This window comes from Protopterus annectens, chromosome 7.part0 (genome assembly GCF_019279795.1).
Source record: "Protopterus annectens isolate FY-2018-M chromosome 7.part0, PAN1.0, whole genome shotgun sequence".
Taxonomy (NCBI): Eukaryota; Metazoa; Chordata; order Ceratodontiformes; family Protopteridae; genus Protopterus; species Protopterus annectens.
In genome coordinates, this window is record NC_056739.1 from 1,228,184,703 (window position 1) to 1,228,204,484 (window position 19,782).

Here is a 19,782-nt window from a genome sequence, read left to right on the forward strand (position 1 = left end):
CAGATATTGTAGAAGCACAAGTGACATGAGGTACAACAACAGAAATAGATGTTGGTGGAGTCGTAGGAGCTTTATAAAAAATGTTTATTCATAAAAAAAGAAACTTACTGTATAACAGTGACTTGTTGGTCTCTATAGAAAAAGGGAGACAGCAATAAAAATACAGAAAATGTCACAGCAATTAAATTTTACTTATGCACTTGCTGTATAGGTGGTAGGCCATGGGACTATGTATCACAGCCTTTTATATTACATTTGTGGTAGAATCTTCTCTTGATGACTTGGTGACGCTACACGAAATGCATTTAATAATTTGAATTATATATTTAAACAGTTCTTTTTAGAAGGTGTCATATATCTCATGCTATCTTATCCTAGAAATAGGTTTTAGTGGAAGGGAATAAACTGGTTTAAGATCAATAGCATACATTTTAGAGATGGCTCAGAACACGTGTAATTTAACGACTACCAATGGACCTCAGCTATCTAGGTGGCTCATACCACTTAAAGAAATAAGTTATTTAGTTGTTGACATCCTAACAGTGTAATTAATGAGCTAAAGTTAGTTGTGTAAAAACCTGCACACCTTGCAGTGAGAGGCAATCATGCTTAACAAAGACATCTGATGAATTCTTGAGAACTCAGTTGCATGTAATTAGCTTGTTAAGAGGGGTAATATAAATGAAACAGAAATAGTGTAATTCAGTTGCAAACAAGACATAATGTGAAAGGGTCTCTTCCAAATCAAACATTTATATAAATATTAAAAACACTTCTCATCACATAAGCAATGTTGTCAATGAATCACACTGAACAATACGAAAAAACTATGTTAGAGATATGGCACTGCCTTGCATTGAAATGTGTTCATAGAGCCCATGTTATCAACGACTACTACAAAATCTCATTTCTTGGGATGGGGATTGTATATCCTGTATCCAGTACATTAAAAAGACCAAATGTTGAACATAACACTCAGAACGATTTGCAGATTAAGGTGAAAATTAGACTTGCCACTTGTATTTATTCTGAATTCAAGTACACTTTAAGGGCTTGAAGATACCAACCAACAGCCCCCTATTAATACAACTGTTCAAAGGGAATAAAATCATGGAGGAATTTGGAACAGCTCATAGAATAGCATACTTTCATTTATTGCATTCTGGTACTGCAAAAATACTGGATGAACAAACTATAAATATACACTATGTCAGTAAAAAATGTGATTAATTACTACTGTAAGCATATTGTTGAGATCACAGTTAGGGGCAGTATTGCTTGAATGCCAAGTCGCTATCACCATTCTTCGACATTTCTCAGAAACACTGTAAAATCTTCAAATCAGCATTATTTTATTTATTTATACTGTTATCAGTGAAGGATGAGTAAATCTAAATATTTAGACTAATGGATATCTACCTTTAGCTGGCACATGTTTTTCTTCTTTATCTGGCAAAGTAACATAGCAGAAATGAAGTGGGTTTGATGAGACAATCTTATCAAAGTTGATCTTGTTCATTGTTCTTTCATAGTCTAGCTGTATCTCCTGCTCAGTTCGATTTAAGCAATTTAAAATGCTGGGAAGAAAAAAAATATTATTGTATGTTCTGTAACTCTGTATTTTTGATTTAATGGTAGCCAGAGACCACAACTGACATTTTTTCTGTATACATTTGTTACTCAGATTTTGCCATTGTAAATACCTGATAGCTTTTACATTTCTATTTTTGAAATACTTTTAAGAACTTTGTAAAATAGTATCAAAATCTGTTATATTGTATTTTGTTCTGCCACTGATATGAGGCAAATGGTAGCAGCAAGTGTTACAACAGTGATGCATATACACACACTTACACATACTACAAGCCAGAATCCAAAAGCCTTTTGGCCTCATCATTCATCCAACCAAAATTATTAATTCCCTATTAAATAATTCAGTCAGTTTTTACAATGATAATTCAGCCAATGTTCACAATGTTCCATTTTTTTCCTGTTTTAACTAATCAAGTAAATTATTCCATCAACATGCCGCTTTCTAAATAAAACTATTTAACTGTCGTCTTTAAAACCTTGGATGGTATTTATTGTCACTGCATGTATGCATAGTGGGAATCTGCACAGGCAAGCATAGTTTCAGCATGATTCATAGAGGGAAGCTGTGCTTAAACACAGTGAGTTTAGTCAGCATAAGAATAACTTCTGCAAATGGGACACTAATGAGATGTAGATGAGGAATGCCTTAAATTTATGCTACAAATGTATATAAATTAGGTCTTTTTCACTTGTTTGTGACTCATAGTCATTTTATATGCATCTGCTCTGTGCTCACATACTTTATAAAAGGTAAAGCCGTGCATTTTTATCTACTTTGCAACCATCAAAGATGTTTGCTGTAGATAAAAACCTGGCTATATCTCATTGGAAGCTCCTTCTCTTGGGCAAGCCAAAACTGCAGTGCCCAGTGGAACTTGCTGGCCAAGAAGGCACAGGTATAGGCAAAGACTGACTCATTATAACTTTGCTGACCAAAAAATCCTTGACAGATTTAGAGTGGACTGAGATACTGTAAAGGCTCCAGTGAATTTGTATGGTCACAGGCGAGGACTGGGGGGATGCATGGACTTCTTATACCTGTTGGCACCACAGTATGTACAGCCCTCACTACATTAACCACAGGGAACTTCCAGAGACAAACTGAGGACACACCACATATTTCTCAGGCCTCTCCTTCAAGAATACTTCTGCAGCTCCTTGACATAGTCTTGGTACATACAGATTAATATGTTTATCTACCAATGTAACCTCAGGACCAAGCCAGAATCATGAGTGCCTTCTACAGGATGCCACACTTTCCACGGGTGCTTGGTGTAAAAGACTGCAGCCATGTTGCAATTAGGCCCCATCTGAATCATGAAGTGAGTGGTAAATGAACAGGAAGGGCTACCATTCTACCAACTGTCAGGTAGTGTGTGATGCGTGGGTGTGTATCACTGTGTCTGCCCAGCATCCTGGCAATGTCCATGATTCACACATCTAGCACACAAGCTCACTCTACTACTTCTATCTGCATAGTAGGATGCCCCAAAGTCACCTTGCTGGTAAGTGCAAACTTTTCTAATCATATTAATTTCTGCAGGTATAATTTGGTAAATACTTTGCTTAGTGGTAATCTTCCTCTTCTTTTGTTATGTCTCCCCCTTTTTTTCTGCTGTAGGTGATGCACACTACCCAATCAAACCCTGGCCTGATGACACTAGTCTGTAATCCTACAGGAACTTACTGAGGAAAGATTTAACACCACCCTTTTCCAGACATAATCTGCCATGGCCTGCTGAAAGCCTGTTTCTGTTTCTTGGATGAATCTGAGGGTGCCCTTCAGTAATACCTTGTTACTGCATGCATGACGTTTACTTTATGCTGCATTCTGCAAAACAAGATTATGCAATAGTGTGGTACTCAACTGTCCAAGATAGCAATGATGATCCCTCTATAGTTCCTTCAACCAGTGATGACAGTGATGGCAGCCAACTGATGGTAGTATCAAGGGGCTCAATGTGGCAGACTCACGCATGGTACACAGCTGTGCTGACACAGATGCCATGTCTAGTCCACCATAATGGGCCATGATATTTAGCAAGCGGTACCTTTACTTTGATATCACTCACCTCACCTACACCCCAAATATAGAATAATCAATATTCGTCAAAGATACCCACACCTCCAGGTTGGTGGCACAGCACGAAGTATCAGAGACTATCCATGTGCAACTAACAGTGTGTAAAACTGCCTTCCAGTTTATAGCCTGCTACAGACCACCCTCCCAAACCCAGGAACCCCACTTGGCCTTCCTGAGAACACTGGAAAATATGAAGGTCTCTCTAAACACCATTATATTGGGAGACTTCAACTACCCAAACATAGACTGGGAGCATTACTCTAGCTCCAACACCCTAGCCCAAAGGTTCCTAGAATTTATAAACTCAAATGCTATGGAACAACTTGTTACCACTCCCACAAGAGGGGAAAACATACCGGACCTGGGACCTGATCATCACCAACATGGGGACTCTATGCTCCAGACCAGAAGTGTATCCCTCACTGGTAAGATCAGACCATAAACTAATCTCACTGGATATTCACATTCCGACTCCACCCCCTGCCCTGAAAACCACAGTGAAAAACTTCTCTAAAGCAAATTTCACACTCCTCAAAATCGAAGTGGAATCCTTCAAAGCCCCCGGGCCTGTGGAAAATATGGCCCAGACTGCAGAATCCTTTATAAACGCATTCTATGAACACCTTCAGGAATGCATGGATCATGCAATCCCAAATAAAACCAAGACCCAATCCTCCAAAGGCAGACGTCCTGTCTGGTGGACCCCAGCCATAAACAAACCATACAATAGAAGGAGGAAGCTACTACATGATAGAGCAAAATCCCAAAAAGGAAATGCATCTCTGATCAGTATTAGCAAAAAACTACGGGCACTCATAAAATCGTCTAAGGCCAGCTTCGAGAGAAAAATTGCACAGGACACTAAGGATAATCACAAGGCTTTCTTTAGTTATGTTAGGAACCTGGGTGGGAATTCCCAGATATGCTCAGAATTAGTCCAAAATGACAAAAAATACACCGAACCCACAGACATTGCCAACATCCTAGCTGACAGGTTCAGCGCAAACTTCTCCCCCCCTCCCCACCAAAGGGCAAATATCTATCCCAGCAGAGTGCTGCCCCTGACATCTCAGATGCTCAGGTAAGAGCTGCCCTCTCCAAAGCAAAAACACAGCATCAATGGGACCAGACGGTGTCCCGGGCTGCGTCCTACATGAACTCCAAGAAGAGCTAAACCCAAACATAAAACTACTGTTCAATCTCAGCCTTACTACAGGATATGTACCCAAAGAGTGGCGTACAGCAACAGTGGTCCCTCTCCACAAAGGTGGTGCCTCAACGGATCCTGGAAACTATCGCCCCATAAGCCTGACTAGCTTGGTCTGCAAAGCTATGGAAAGGATCATCATGGACCTCATAAATAAAGATATTGGGGACCTACAGACACTGGATCCTACCCAGTTTGGCTTTGCTAAGGGCAGATCCTGCCTCTTAAACCTAGTTGATTTCTTTGAAACAGTCACCAAGGCCATTGACGAGGGGAAGGTGGTCCACACAGCCTACCTGGACCTCGCAAAAGCCTTCGATACAATACCCCACTCTGGCATTATAGATAAGCTCACCAGCTTAAATATAAACCCCTATATCACTAGATGAGTTGCAAACTGGCTCAAGGACAGAACCCACATAGTTAGAATTGCTGGAGCCATGTCAGACTCCAAACCAGTTACAAGTGGCATCCCACAAGGCTCAGTCCTGGGACCTCTCTTGTTCGGTATATATTTCTCGGAGGTACAGGCCAACACGGAAGGACTGTGGCTGACCAAGTTCACAGATGACTGCAAACTGGGCGCCATAATTGACTCTCTAGCCGACACAAGCATCCTCCAAAAGGGCCTCATAGAAACAGACAACTGGTGCCAGAGCCATGGCCTCAAGCTAAACGCCAAAAGGTGCATAGTCATCCCCTCTGGCAAAAACAAAGTGCCCACAAATTACCACATAGGTGGTAATCCATTAAGTACAGAAGAAGTAATTAGGGACCTGGGGACCCAAGTTGATAGCAATCTTTCATTTGACAACCACGTGGCCAAAGTGGTTAGAAAAACATTTTATATAGCCCACCTAATCATGAAGGGATTCACATCTAGATCAGGGGAGGTCATCGTGCCTCTTTACTCATCCCTCATCAGGCCCATAATCGAGTACAATGCCCCTTTTGGGATGTACCTTACCAGACACCTGCAGCAACTGGAAAGACCCCAAAAGTACCTCACCAAGAGGATCAAAGGGCTCAAACAGATGCCATATGCTGCCCAGTTAAAGAAACTCCAGCTCTACTCAGTGGCATACCGCCTGTTCAGAGGCAATCTGTGCCTGACGTATAAAGCCATGTCCAACCCGGAATTAATGGACATGCTGCACCTCAGAAAATCCAAATCCCATCGAGCTACGCGCTCGAGAGACTTGAACCTCAGCACTGAAATAAATAGGACATGCTGGAGGGACAGATTCATAACTCAGAGGCTCCCTTCACTCTGGAATAAAATCCCAGTCCAGGTTAGGCAGAGTCCCTCATTGACTCTCTTCAAGAGAAATCTTGATGAGTGGATGGGAGATCGTAGGTTTACCCTGGGTATCACTTCGGTGTCACTGCTAGACAGAGCCACAGTATACTAACCTCGAAAAAGGGCATAGCAAAATTAATTTAAAATGGGTGGCGAAAGCCAAACACACTCTGGCTAGGCTTATAAATGCCCTAGGGCAGATAGCCTAGGATGAACCTATGAACCTATGAACTCAGTTTCAACTCAAATCAAAATAAAATTAAGTGAAAAAATGCTCTCCAAAAAACAAGAATCAATAATATTCCAATTAAAATCCTCCTAGGAGGAGACATTCACCCTAATCCTTACCCCATCTATAACAACCAATGTCAAGACAATTCCCTATCACACACTATTCTAAGCCCACAGCAGTCAACCCCCCCACCCTGGTAATCTACATTCTGCCTCCATATATATCAGAAGTATAAGAAATAAACCTACTCAGTTACATGCCTGGATTACCCAATACAAGTCTGATATTCTTGCTATAACTGAAACTTGACTTAACCCTAGCATAAATGACTCTGAAATTAGACCCTCTGGCTATAGTATCATTCATAATGACTGTATAAAGAGGAAAGGTAGTGATATTGCTTTAATATTTCCCAACAACTACCACATTTCCCCCTACAACAAACCAATACCAAAGTTTAATTCAACAGATTTCCTTATTGCTTTCCTGAAAATAAACCAACATAAACAAATACGTATTATAGTACTTTACATCCCTCCTCGCGACAATACAGCTACAAAGGTGGATATTCTACTTCGGATATCCATAACAATTCCATAAGAAAAAATACTACTAGGTGATATCAATATTAATTGGTTGGACATAACCTCTAACTCTCCTACATCGACCATGATCTTATACAGTTTTGCACAACTAATATAGCCCTACACATTATAGCAAGACATTCAGTTCCTTATTGAACTGGATTCTAGTATAAGACCCTAGCAAATTCACCACCATAAGTACAATGTCAGTCTCTGTCAGTGACCATCTCCCAGTCAAAACAACCAGACATCTTACAGACTCATTTAAACAGTGTGTTTGTAAAATAACACAGAATCTATCCAAGTTTAATATTCATAATTACTCTACTATCTACTACCCGGAGCATCCTAAAAATCCTCCTTTTAGATGATGCTGTAAATGAACTCAGTACAACTTTCCTAAGAGAAATGCAATTTGGCTATTCCAAACATAATGGAATGCTAACGCAAGATAAAGAAAAGCAAGGAAAAAAATGGCAAAAATATAAAACGTCACAGTATCTCAAAAACTTCAGAATGCTCTGCAACCGTACTAAAAAACAAATAAAGAACAAGGATTTTACTATAACAATATTCAAAACAATAGTAAACACAACCCTAAAAAAAAATCTGGTCAGCTATTAAAGAAATCTTACATCCTGGCCAAAAATTCAACCCTAACCCCTCTCCCAATAACTCACCACTCAAAATAATGCAAAAGAATTCAAGTTTTATTTCATACATAGTATAACATCCCTAACCAAGGATTCACCAACATCTAACCCCAACTCTTCCCAACAGCCACAAATAACCACATCCACTTCCACCTTCAAATCTGTACCCACATCCTATGCAAACCTTCTCTTAAACAAACTCAGATCATGATCTACTTCAGCTGATGACCTTCCAAGTGAATACCTCAAAATAACAGCCAATAGGATTTCCTATCCTGTCTCAATCCTTATAAACTGGTCAATCCAGGGAATTCTCCATCCCTCCCTCTGAAAAAAAAATCACACATTATTTCTCTACACAAAAGAGGAAACTCAACAGACATTAACTTTAGGTTTAAAGCAATCTTACACTTTATTTCCAAAATACTTGAAAAATGTATTCAAAAACAATTTCTAAACTATCTCCTGCAGGAAGAACTTACATTCTCCACACAACAAAGCTTCTGTCCTATCTATAGGATTAACAGTGCATTTCTGACCTTTACAAATACTGTCAATATAGCTAGAGATAATGGCAAACTAGTTTCCCCTTTATTTTTAGACTTGTCTAAAGCCTTCAACACAGTTGGTTATAGCAAACTTCTACTTTAAATGGCCTTACTAGGTCTATCTCAGCCCACCTGTCCAAAAAGCATCAGTCAGAAAAAATGGCATTCCAGCCTCAATCTGTAACTCCCAGTCACCACTGATGTAACACAATGGTGCTATCCTTGGTCTCCTCCACTTTAACATCTCACTAACACCATCCACACATCTACACAATAAGCCTTCCTACTGTAATACGCAGATAACTTTGCACTCATAAGCATATCTGACAACGTGGCATATCTTTAAAAAATTACTCAGGAAGCTTTAACAGTCAGTGAAACTTGGCTTTGTAACTCACAATTTATGCTCAACCCCCCCCCCCAAAAAAAAAACATTTTTTTCACAAATCTTTCTTTCATGAAAATCCAAAATTTGAAATCCTCTCTCTTACTAATGCAATCAATTAAGTCACTTCTCGTAGCAAAGTGTGATGAGTCCTCTTTACCCTGGGGCAGTAACCAAGGAGTCTCAGTCCTCACCACCATCTCCAGTAAGGGAGTGTCACTAAAAGCAAGGACAGAAATACACAATTTCCCCTAAGAGTACACCGGGAACAGATTCCAAAACCTGGGACTGGACTATATGCTTCACTCCAGGCCCCCAAATGAGTCTCCACACTAACCACTGCAAGAACACTGTGTCCCAGTACTAGGTATCTGACACACTCACTCTTAAATGTCTGATATTCACACATGCATACACTCTTGGGAAGGACTGACACACATTTACCTGCTGTGTTTCTTTTCTCAAATTACAAGGTAACAGCTGCCACCAGTCAAATACCACAATACCCTTCAAAAGGGGTGTTCAATTATATTGGGTAAAATAGATATTGAAACAAATGGTAGCATATATCCCAAGCAGTAAGGCTTTTTGGAATGGCCCTGGTGTTATCACAATAATCATAAACACTCTCAAGTTATTCAAAATATTAACTAAATAACCAGCCACAATGAGAAGTAGTAAAACATTCAATAATAAATAAATGTATTTAAAACATGTAAATACTGAATAACTTATTCCAATAAACATCAAGGTCTCACATACCAGATATATGAAAATAATACTGTAGGATAGATCTCACATTGATTTTAGAAAACCTCTAACTATCTAGCTGAAGATTAACTGTCCCTGTCTAATGTAAATACCTCAGCAAGGCAAGATTATACTCGTACTCCTGCAAGGTAAGATGAGAAATTATGTCCACAGTCCAGGCTGTTGTCTGTCCTCAGCAAGTGGAACAACTACTCTGGAAACAACTGACTACTACTGCTGAACAGCTCTGGAAAACAACTACTGAACATAACTGAACAACTGACTCAGTACCTGCTTTTTATAGCAGATTTTTTTTCAAAAGTAATAGAAAGCTGCCATGAGAATTCTGCTGTTATATCAGACTTTGAAAAGTAAACAAACAGCTGCAGTGAAGATTCTATTTTCCCAGCCCTGACACACAATGACATCACATCTAGGTCAGCTGACTGGCATAACATGCATTCAGAATTCTCCCCACAAAGAACGTACATTTGGTCAGCCAGAAGAACACTGTTCGACATTCAAACATCTTGCATAAATCAGAGTGATAATCAAAAGAAAAACTTATTTACAAAATTATAGCTAGTCATGCTGGCATATGTAACTCAGGGTAATTTACAATTATTTACAAAACTTCAGCCAGTCATGCTAGCATAGATAACAATTTTTAATATCCTCACATTTCTCACCCCCTTTGAAGACTCAAGGTAGAACTTCAAGTGAACCTGGAAAATCGTTGCTTAAGAAAAATGGGGCTGCCTGAAAATGTATCAAATCATATTCCTTCTTGACAGTCCATATATTTTGGCATTACTGACCTCACTATGGTGTTGCACAGGCATGTCATATGTTTGTAATCTTATGCTCCACCTCAGTAACTTGGCATTTTGCTTACTGACTCTATTTAGCCATGTTAAAGGGTTATGGTCTGTAACCACAATTCATTTAATTCCATATAGGTAAGGCTGAAGCTTTTGCAATGACTATGCTATGGCTAAACATTCTTTCTCCACAGCTACATAACATTCCTCCCTGGGTTGCAGTCTATAGCTGAGATATACTACTAAATGCTCCTCTCCCTCTGAAGAAACTTGGCTAAGTACAGTCCCCACCCCATAATTTGAAACATCCTCCTGCATAACAAATTCCTTGCTGTAATCTGGACTGGCTAACACAGGGGGGTCCTCCCAAAGCTTCTTTAAGTTTTTGGAATGGCTGCTTACTACCTTATCAGGCTTGTATTTCCTTGTTAGGTCAGTGAGGGGTGCAGCTATTGTACTATAGTCGGGCACAAATGTATTATAGTAGTCTGCTGTCCCTAGGAATGCTCTCACCTGCTTTCTGGTAACAAGGAGAGGCCATGCCTATATAACCTCCACTTTGGCAGGTTCTGGCCTAATCGTACCACTCCCTACTCTATGCCCTAAGTAGGAGACCTCTGCTATACCCACATGACACTTACAAGGCTTAACCCTGCCCTTTTTAATCTACATAAGACCTCTGTGACATGTTGAAGGTGTTCTTGCCAGGAATGACTGTAAAAGGCAAGATCATCCAAATAAGCAAGAGCATAGTCTCCTGCTCCTACTAAGATATGATCGACTTACCTCGATAAGGTTGTTGCGGCATTCCTCATCCCAACCCCCTTGTAAACTCAAATAATCCAAAAGATGATATAAAAGCTGACCTCTCTCTCTAGCAATGGGAGTCAAGGGCACCTGCCAGTATCCCTTATTCAGATCAACAGTGGTCAGATACTTAGCCTCTCCCAGCTGTTCTAGAGCTTCATCTGTTCTAAGCATGGGGTACGCATCTGACTCTTTATAAATGTTTAACTTTCTGTAGTCTTTGCAGAAACTTATGCTACCATCTTTCATTAGTACCAACATTACTGGGGAAGCTCAAGGACTACTGGACTCCTGGATTACCCCCAGCTCCAACATCTCCTTTATATCTTCCTTCAAAGTCTGTTTGACTCACTCAGGCACCCTGTAAAGAGCTTGCTTTATAGGCCTTTGGGGTCCTGTATCCACATGGTGCTGCACTAGATGGGTGCACCCAGGTTTCCCAGTGAACATGGCCCCAAACTCCTATAACACTGCTTGTATTTCTTTAACCTGAATAGAGGATAGCCACTGAGATATTGCTACTTCTCCCAAAAAGTGTCAGTCCGAGCTTCACTGAGAAGATCAATCACCAGATCCCCTTCAGACTCCTCCTGCCATCCACTGCAAATACTCAGCACCAGGGCCTACCTGTCATGATATGGTCTCATCACGTTAACATGGTACAACTTATGTCCCTGCCTTCTGCCTACCTTTTGGCACTGCTCACAGGTCTTGTAGTACCCTGTTACATCCTTTACAATGCCAGGCCAATAAAAGCTCTGCATAATGCTTGCCTTGGTATGCGTTATGCCCATACAACATGTAAAAGGAATGTGATGAGCTAGGGCTAGAGGTGCAAGATGATAGGCTCTGGGCACTACCAACTGCTGTATTACCTCACTCTCTAGCCTTCCTTCAGGGGTCCCCTTTCTATACAGTAACTCTTTGTTATCTGTAAAAGGATTGTTGCAGGCTATGGCTAGAGGTGTCAGACGGTAGGCTATGGGCTCTACCAACTGCCATATTACCTCATCCTCTAGCCCTCCCTCAGGGGTCCACTTTCTGTACAGTAACCCTTTGTTCCAGTATACAGACTCCCTTTTTCTTTGAGCATCAGGTGCCTCCTTAGCTACCTCTCTCAAGCCTCATAAAGTAGGATCCAAAAACTGAGCCTGTCTCAACTCTATTTTTATAACCTCTCCCAGCTTCCCTTCCACAGGAAGCCTAGTATCTTTTGACAGTGCGGCCTCACTGTCAGCCTGGATATTACCACTCACCTCTTTCCTTGCAGTCACTATGTCCATGGGAATACCAGTACCAACCAGCAGCTGTGGTTCACCTTCAGTAACAATGCTACAAGTTGCTCTCTCCCTGAAGTAACCACATTACCAGCCCCAGGTTTAGGCATAGGATCTGTCTGGGTCTCCCCAGGCTACTAGACCTACATGCCTGTCTCCAAGCTTGACTGCGTGTAACTGCATGCACAGTACTACATTATCAAAACCATTCCCTAGTAAGACATCTGCAGGGATATCCTCAAACACACCTACCTGGTTGTTCCCTTTTCCACCCTCCAAGTCAAGATGAACCCTGGCTAAAGGAATTTGGAATGGGGTCCCACCCAAAGCTCTGACTGGTGTGGACTGCCCAAGCAAGTAGTGCTCCTCCTTAACCACTGCAGGCCTCACAATGGTTATATCAGAAGCTGTGTCTCTCTTAGCAGTGGCCTGTCTTTCATCCACTAAGATAGGATACAAATTTTGGTGATAGTTTGGCACCTCTGTTGTTTCCAGACAACTTACCACTGGCATTCTGTCATTCCCAATTGCTGGGTCCCTCACCTTTTGTTTGGGTCTATATTAGAATCTCGAACACTTAGCTTGTCAAATGCTGAAACGTCGACAGCTAAATGGCAAAATCTTAAAATCCCGAACGGCCACTTGCGCACATTTTTTCATTGGGAAAAAATCTGCTTGTTGGCCGTCACAAACTAAAATAAACTTCCAAACCCTAACAAAGTGGGAGGGGGCACCCCACACCCCTAACTAAATATAACAGCTTCGAGATCACTCTATATTGCAGAAAGGGCAAATTCCCGATAACAGCCAAGAAAATTATTTCCTGATGAAAAAATCTGCATAAGTGGCCATTCGCGATTTTAAGCTTTCGCCGTTTAGCTGTCAGCGTTTCGCTGTTTGACAAGCTAAGCAGTCGAGCTTATAATATAGACCCTTTTGTTTCACCCCTTGACTCAACGGACATTTGTATGCTACATGCCCCCTCTGATTACATTTGAAACATCTAATCCCTGATCCTGACCATGTGCTTGAACTAGTGGCTTCCCCTGTTACTGGTGAACTATGTTGGAGTGATTTAGGCTGTCCCCATGGGTTCCCTTATGGCTATGTGCAACACTGGGTATCCCTTTATTATGCATTGGTGTCCTGCTTGCCAAGTAAAGATCCTCTTTTCTCCCCATCTCATTTGCAGACTTACACTCTCGGTCTGCCAACCAGATCCTTCTGTCCTCAGGCAAAGTGCTTAGAGCTTGTTCCCTCACCAAAAGGTGTGCCAGTCCTTCCAAAGTGGTGAGTTGACACCCACTCACCCACCTGTGAAAGTAATTACTTAAATCAGCAATGTAATCACATACACTTTAATCTGCCTTGCATCTATGTTCAAGAAATGAGGTTAATTTAAAACAATCAAGTAAACATAGTTTTACACTAGCTTAATTCAAACAATCAATATCAGATAGTTTAGCCATTGTATTAGCAGCTCTACCATGGAATAAGGGGGTTAGGAACCATACCCAGAGCCCTTGGTCAACATTATACTGTTTACATACCCTCTCAGATATATACAAATAACTACAAAAATCATCTCCCTCCCTGTACTGAGGAAAAAGTTTGCTGAACTTTATGGCTTCTCGTTTTCAGTCATTCCCTTTCCTATTACCTCCATGACCCTGTCAAAGGGTTAGACGCTCCTTTTCATTCCATCTCTGCCTCTCATTTTCTTCAGCTTCCACCTCCAAACACTTGGTCTCCAAACTCTGTAGTCTCTCCACTGATTCCATTTCCAAACGTTTGGTTTCCAGTTCAAGCTGGTGCTGCTTCTCCCTCTTTTCAGCCTCCAAACACTGTAGTTCATACTGACACTGCTTCTCCTCAGCCTCCAGTTCAAGTCTCTAACTCCAGATGGATTTTTAAGTCCTTTGAAGAAAAGCTGAACTGCCCTGTTTGTGAAGACTGCACATCCACAATGCCAAACTGGATATCCTCCAAGCTGGTAGTCTCCTCTGCGGGTGTGACTAAGGCTGAGATCATTGCTTCCTTAGTCAGGCTGGCATGCACCAGTCCTTTGGATTTGCACACCTTGGTCAACTGGTTCCTTGTCAGCTTGCTGTAACCCTCTGCTGATATCTTTGCCTGCTGTCCCTGAATAAACTGACTAAAAATAATTAAAACTGTTGTGAAATGAAACTCTGTTTGTTTACTTTGTGGCTGTTGAGAGAGCATACCTCAGTGATAATTACCCACAGTCTACTAAAGCTCAATTAAAATCCCACACTGCTGGCACCAATATGTGAAAAGCCCTCTTTAAACCAGGGCAGTAACTAAGGAGTCTCAATCTCCAACACTCCCTCCAGTAAGGGAGTGTCACTACAAGCAGGGATAGAAATACACAGTTTATCCTAAGAGTACACCAGGAACAGGTTCTAAACCTGGGACTGGACTATATGCTGTGTCTCAGTTCTAGGTATCTGACACACTCACTCTTAAATGTCTGATATTCACACATACACACACTCTTGGAAAAGACTGATACAGATTACCGGCTGTGTTTCTTTTCCCAAATGACAAGGTAATGGCTGCCACCAGTCAAATACCACAATGCCCTTCAAAACGGGTATTCAATTATATTGTATAAAATAGATATTGAAACAAATAGTACCAGGTATCCCAAGCAGTAAGGCTTTTCGGAGTGGCCCTGGTGTTATCACAATAAGCATAAACATTCTCAAGTTTTTAAAAATATTAATTAAATAACCAACCACAATGAGAGGTAGTAAAACATTTAATAATAAATAAAAATATTTAAAACATGTAAATACTGAATAACTGATTCCAATAAACTGATCAGAGTTTCACACACAGGAAATATGAAAATAATACTGTAGGATAGATCTCACATTGATTTTAGAAAACCTCTAACTATACAGCTATAGTTCCCAGACTATAATCTAAATAATTTAGCAAGGCAAGATTATACTCTCACTTCTGCAAGGTAAAATGAGAAATTATGTCTACACTCGAGGCTGTTGTTTGTCCTCAGTGACTGGAACAACTACTCTGGAAACAACTGGATTACTACTGCTGAACAGCTCTGGAAAACAAATACTGAACAATAACTGAACAACTAGCTCAGAACCTGCTTTTTATAGCAGATCTTTTTCAAAAGTAACAGGAAGCTGCCATGAGAATTCTCATATCAGACTTTGAAAAAAAAGCAAACAGCTGCAGTAAAGATTCTATTCCCAGCTCTGGCACACAGTGACATCACATCCTGGTTAGCTGACTCTGGCATAAAATGCATTCAGAATTCTCCCTATCTGATCAGCCAGAAGAATACTGTTCAACATTCAAACATCTTGCATAAATCAGAGTGATAACCAAAAGACATAATCTTATTTACAAATTTATAGCTAGTCATTTTGGCATATGTAACACAGAGTAATTTAAAATTATTTACAATTATTTACAAAACTTCAGCAAGTCAAGCTACGACAGATAACAATAACTGGTTAACTATCAAAATGTGGAGCAGCACTTAAACTTGGATGGTTGAATGTGTGTTTTCCAGTTTCCATAATGCCGTTCTGAAAATGTTTGAATGCACTTTAGTGAATTTGCTAATATGCATTAAATGTTCTGATAGATTGCACTACAGTAGGGCTCAGGAAATTTACCCTTTTCCTCACTGTAGTGCAATCTTGGCATTGGAATATATAATTTGCAGGGGGTGTGGGGGATGCAGGGGGACTTTCCCTCTGCAAAACTGTAAGAACTTGTGCTGTGCATATACAATTCATATGGCAGCTTCAGCATAACTTCCTGAGGGTGTGACATCACCGCCTGACATTCCGGATTTTTTCCAGTGTAGAAGATGAGGTGATGATTTTCAACATTCCGTAATATGGCACTGCCAAATTTGGAATGTCAGTTCGATTCAGTGAATAGTTTTTTTTTTTTTTTTTTACTTTCAGCTTTTGATAGTAAACCCAATATCTAATATTTTCACACAAATGATTATGGATGATAGTGTATGATAACCTTACATTTGACCAGCGTATTCAAAATTGTATACAAAATAAAATTATCAAAAACCAGGGGTGCTTTACAGAGCCAAAAACTTTCTCACCAACATGACTAAAACTACACTTGCCACTAGTTACCCCCTCCCCTCACTAATTTATGGCTCTCCAATCCTCTGTAAGCTCCAGGTATCACAAAAATCCAAACCTGAACAATGCTATAACAAAGTGGCTAAATTTGTTGCAAATATTCCTTTCAGAACCCACTACTGTTTAGCACTATAAAGCTTAAACTGGTTAGAACTACTCCATCAACAAATATATATACAGCTTCTTACCACCTGTAAAACTATTCAGCATTCATCTGCTTGTCTGACTGCGGTGGTGGTGCTGTGGTAGCGTTGTCACCTCACAATAAGACGTTGTCCCATTCGATTCTCAGCTACAGCGTCTTCTGTGTGGAGGCATATGCGAATGGGGCGTGCCTTCATTGAAGGTTGTGCGTTAGGGCTGGTAACCCGGTATGTAAAAATCCACTACCAAACATTAGCGGACCGGAGTTCCGCTGTGGCGACCCCTAACCGGGAAAAGCCGAAAGACACAAACATTTTATCTGCTTGTCTAGCACTAAACACCATTCTATACAACTATGTTCCCAATTGGTCATTACAATCTAATGGCCAAAAACTCTTCTCTGTCCACAAACCTATCAAATTTGCTGGGCATGGTCTTTATTTATACCAAGTTGCTAAGGCCTGGAACTCCTTACCTATATACATTAGGTCAAAACCCTCCCTCCAACCCAAAATCTAACTCTGTTCTTTCTCATCCCCAGAATAAACTATATCCCTAAATATGAAAAAGCATCTATTCATACCTTACAACTCCTTACTCACCCCACACCCCTCACTTTCTATCTAAATATGCCATAACCCTGTTTTTTTCCCTACTTCATATGGCAATTTCTTTTCTTATACTAAATTTTCTTTACTTTCTCTAAACTGGCTAAAATTTCTCTAAATATTAAAACATTGTCATAAAAGTTGTATATGTTCTTAACCACTTTATTCACACACACTGTGTCTAATTTTTGTGTATAAGTTTTGTATTATTTTTGAAAACTATAAAACGTATAGTTGTGTATGTTGAACTTACCATAACAGTAGATGTTTAAATTATCACTGCTGCAGTAGTCTTTGCTATATGGGTTATATTCTGCCAAGGATATAACAGCCAGCCAGCTTTCAAAGCTTCAGGGCACCTTGAGCCGAGCTGACTAAAAGACATGTTTAGGCATGAAGGCCTTCAGAGCTTTCCTAACAGAGAGACAGGAAGGCTGAGTCCTGAAAAGGCAATGTTAGGAATTACAAAAAATATATATCCACACCCAACCATTAAAAAAACACAATGGGGATGAACGGAGAGAGTGGCTACTGCAGCACTGATCATCTGAACGTCCACTGTTATGGTAAGTTCAACTTGTACAACTGTACTATGTTCATATCAATCACTGCTGCAGTAGCCCTTTTTTTTTAAACACCTGTATTGATTTGTCATTTGTGACATAGGCAAACTTACATTTATATAAAAGTAATCAAACCATATTAATAAAACACTATACATTACATACATTGTTCTATACAATATAATCATATCAACATTACATTAATTGTTCAGTTTCTGTCTTCTCCTAACCTTCATTCCTTCTCCAAAAACTGCTGCAGTAGCTTTAGCTATATGAGTAGATTGCCATAGCTAACTATACTTGGTAGGTGGAAGAAGAAGAAGGGTCCATTATTCCGTGGAGAATGGTCCTAGCAAAGCTTGATCTAGACAGACAAGAAATACAGCTTATAGTGCTTTGTAAAAAATATGTAAAGAGGACCTAGTAACAGCTTATATAATATTTCTAGAATCCAACCCTTTTCAAAAAGCCACAGATGAAGTCAAGACTCTGGAAGAGTGGGCCTTGAACCTGCCTGGAAAAGATTTGTTATGGTGAATATAACAAAAGGTAATAGCCTTAGACAACCATTTGGAAACATCCCAAAACAACCAAAAAAGCAGAAGAAATTGAGAATAAACGACCGTAGAAACCAGGATCCACCACTCAAATGTTTTAATCAAACCTCTAGGGCCTCAGCAATAGCCTTCCAAGGAGAATACAAAGCAAAATTGAAACACACATTTATATAATGAAGTTAATTAAACAATAAAAAAAAATTAACAAGCTCAAATAAGAACTTTCCAATTACATTCTGCATTAATGCCCCCCAGGGGCTAATGTACTATATTTTAATATAAAAAGTGTTTCTTTATATAAAAGTTTTTCATTTAAGTCAGTACCATATTTATTAGGAGGAACATGTTCTAAAATTGTACCTAACAATCCCAAAGGGTTACTATTATGATATCTTTTAAAATGCATAGCAAGAGAGCTCTAATTTTACATTTTAATGTCCCTAATATGTTCCTGAATCCTAGTCTTAAAGACCCTCTTGCTTTCACCTATATAAAACATACCACAAGGGCATTTAAGTGCATATATAATGCCTTCTGTATTACATGTAAACATGGCATTAGATTAAAAAGGTAGCCCATTAAAATATTTAAATGTTTTGCTATCATATTGGCATGTTACACATCTATCACAGGGATGAGTACCTACAAGACTAGGATTAATACTTAAACTCACATTAGGCATAGAGAATCTAGCATGTACTAACATAGCCCTTAGGCTTTTACCTCTTCTATAAGAAAATCTAGGAATTCTATCAAAAATATCTATAAGGTCTCTATACTTAAATAAGGAGGCTCAATAAAACTGAATCATTTGTTTTACTTTCTCTGTTAATAAATCATAAGTAATAACCACATAACTCATTCTTAAATTGTTATTCAATTCATTACTGGGTTTGCCAAAACATTTATCCTGCCTATTATTGGACTGGCAAATAATATTCCTATTGACTTTATCTAAAGAGCAAAGTACTTTATTAACACCATAACCTCTCTTAATAAATAATTGGGCTGTTTTCTGTAATTCATTACTTAGTTCATTAGTATTATTACATAACCTTTTTACTCTAACGAACTCAACATAAGGAAGAGATTTTAGGAGATGTGGAGGATGGCAACTATGGGCATCCAAAAAATGAAAACCATCCTCAAATTTATGATGGACTTTAGTAATAATCTTCCCATTTACACCTCCTTCCAAACTAATATCCAGAAAATTTACTTTATTGACCAATTGGAAGCCATCAAACTGCAATAAAAATCTATTATCTTGAAGGCCATTCATAAAACATCTGACTTCTTGTTGACCCTCACTTATAAATAAAAATTAAATCATCAATATATCTATAGTATTTCACCACATACTTCTTATAAAAATCTCTTTGATAGAGAAATTCTACTTCAAAAGTCCCATCATAATATTAGCATGCATGGGGCAAAAGTTGCCCCCATGGCTGTGCCCTTTAATTGATAGAATAGCTGATTGTCAAATTCAAAATAATTA

General features: G+C 39.5%; 1 protein-coding gene across 1 annotated transcript in view; it reads right to left on the reverse strand.

Annotated features, from left to right (window-relative positions):
- The window catches only part of DNAH1 (dynein axonemal heavy chain 1), a 5,225,710-nt gene that overhangs the window by 4,656,118 nt on the left and 549,810 nt on the right, over positions 1 to 19,782 (reverse strand). Inside the window, exon 9 of the mRNA XM_044076389.1 lies at positions 1,420 to 1,577. Within this exon, the coding sequence (XP_043932324.1) occupies positions 1,420 to 1,577 (158 nt within the window). The remainder of the gene's footprint in view (positions 1 to 1,419; positions 1,578 to 19,782) is intronic.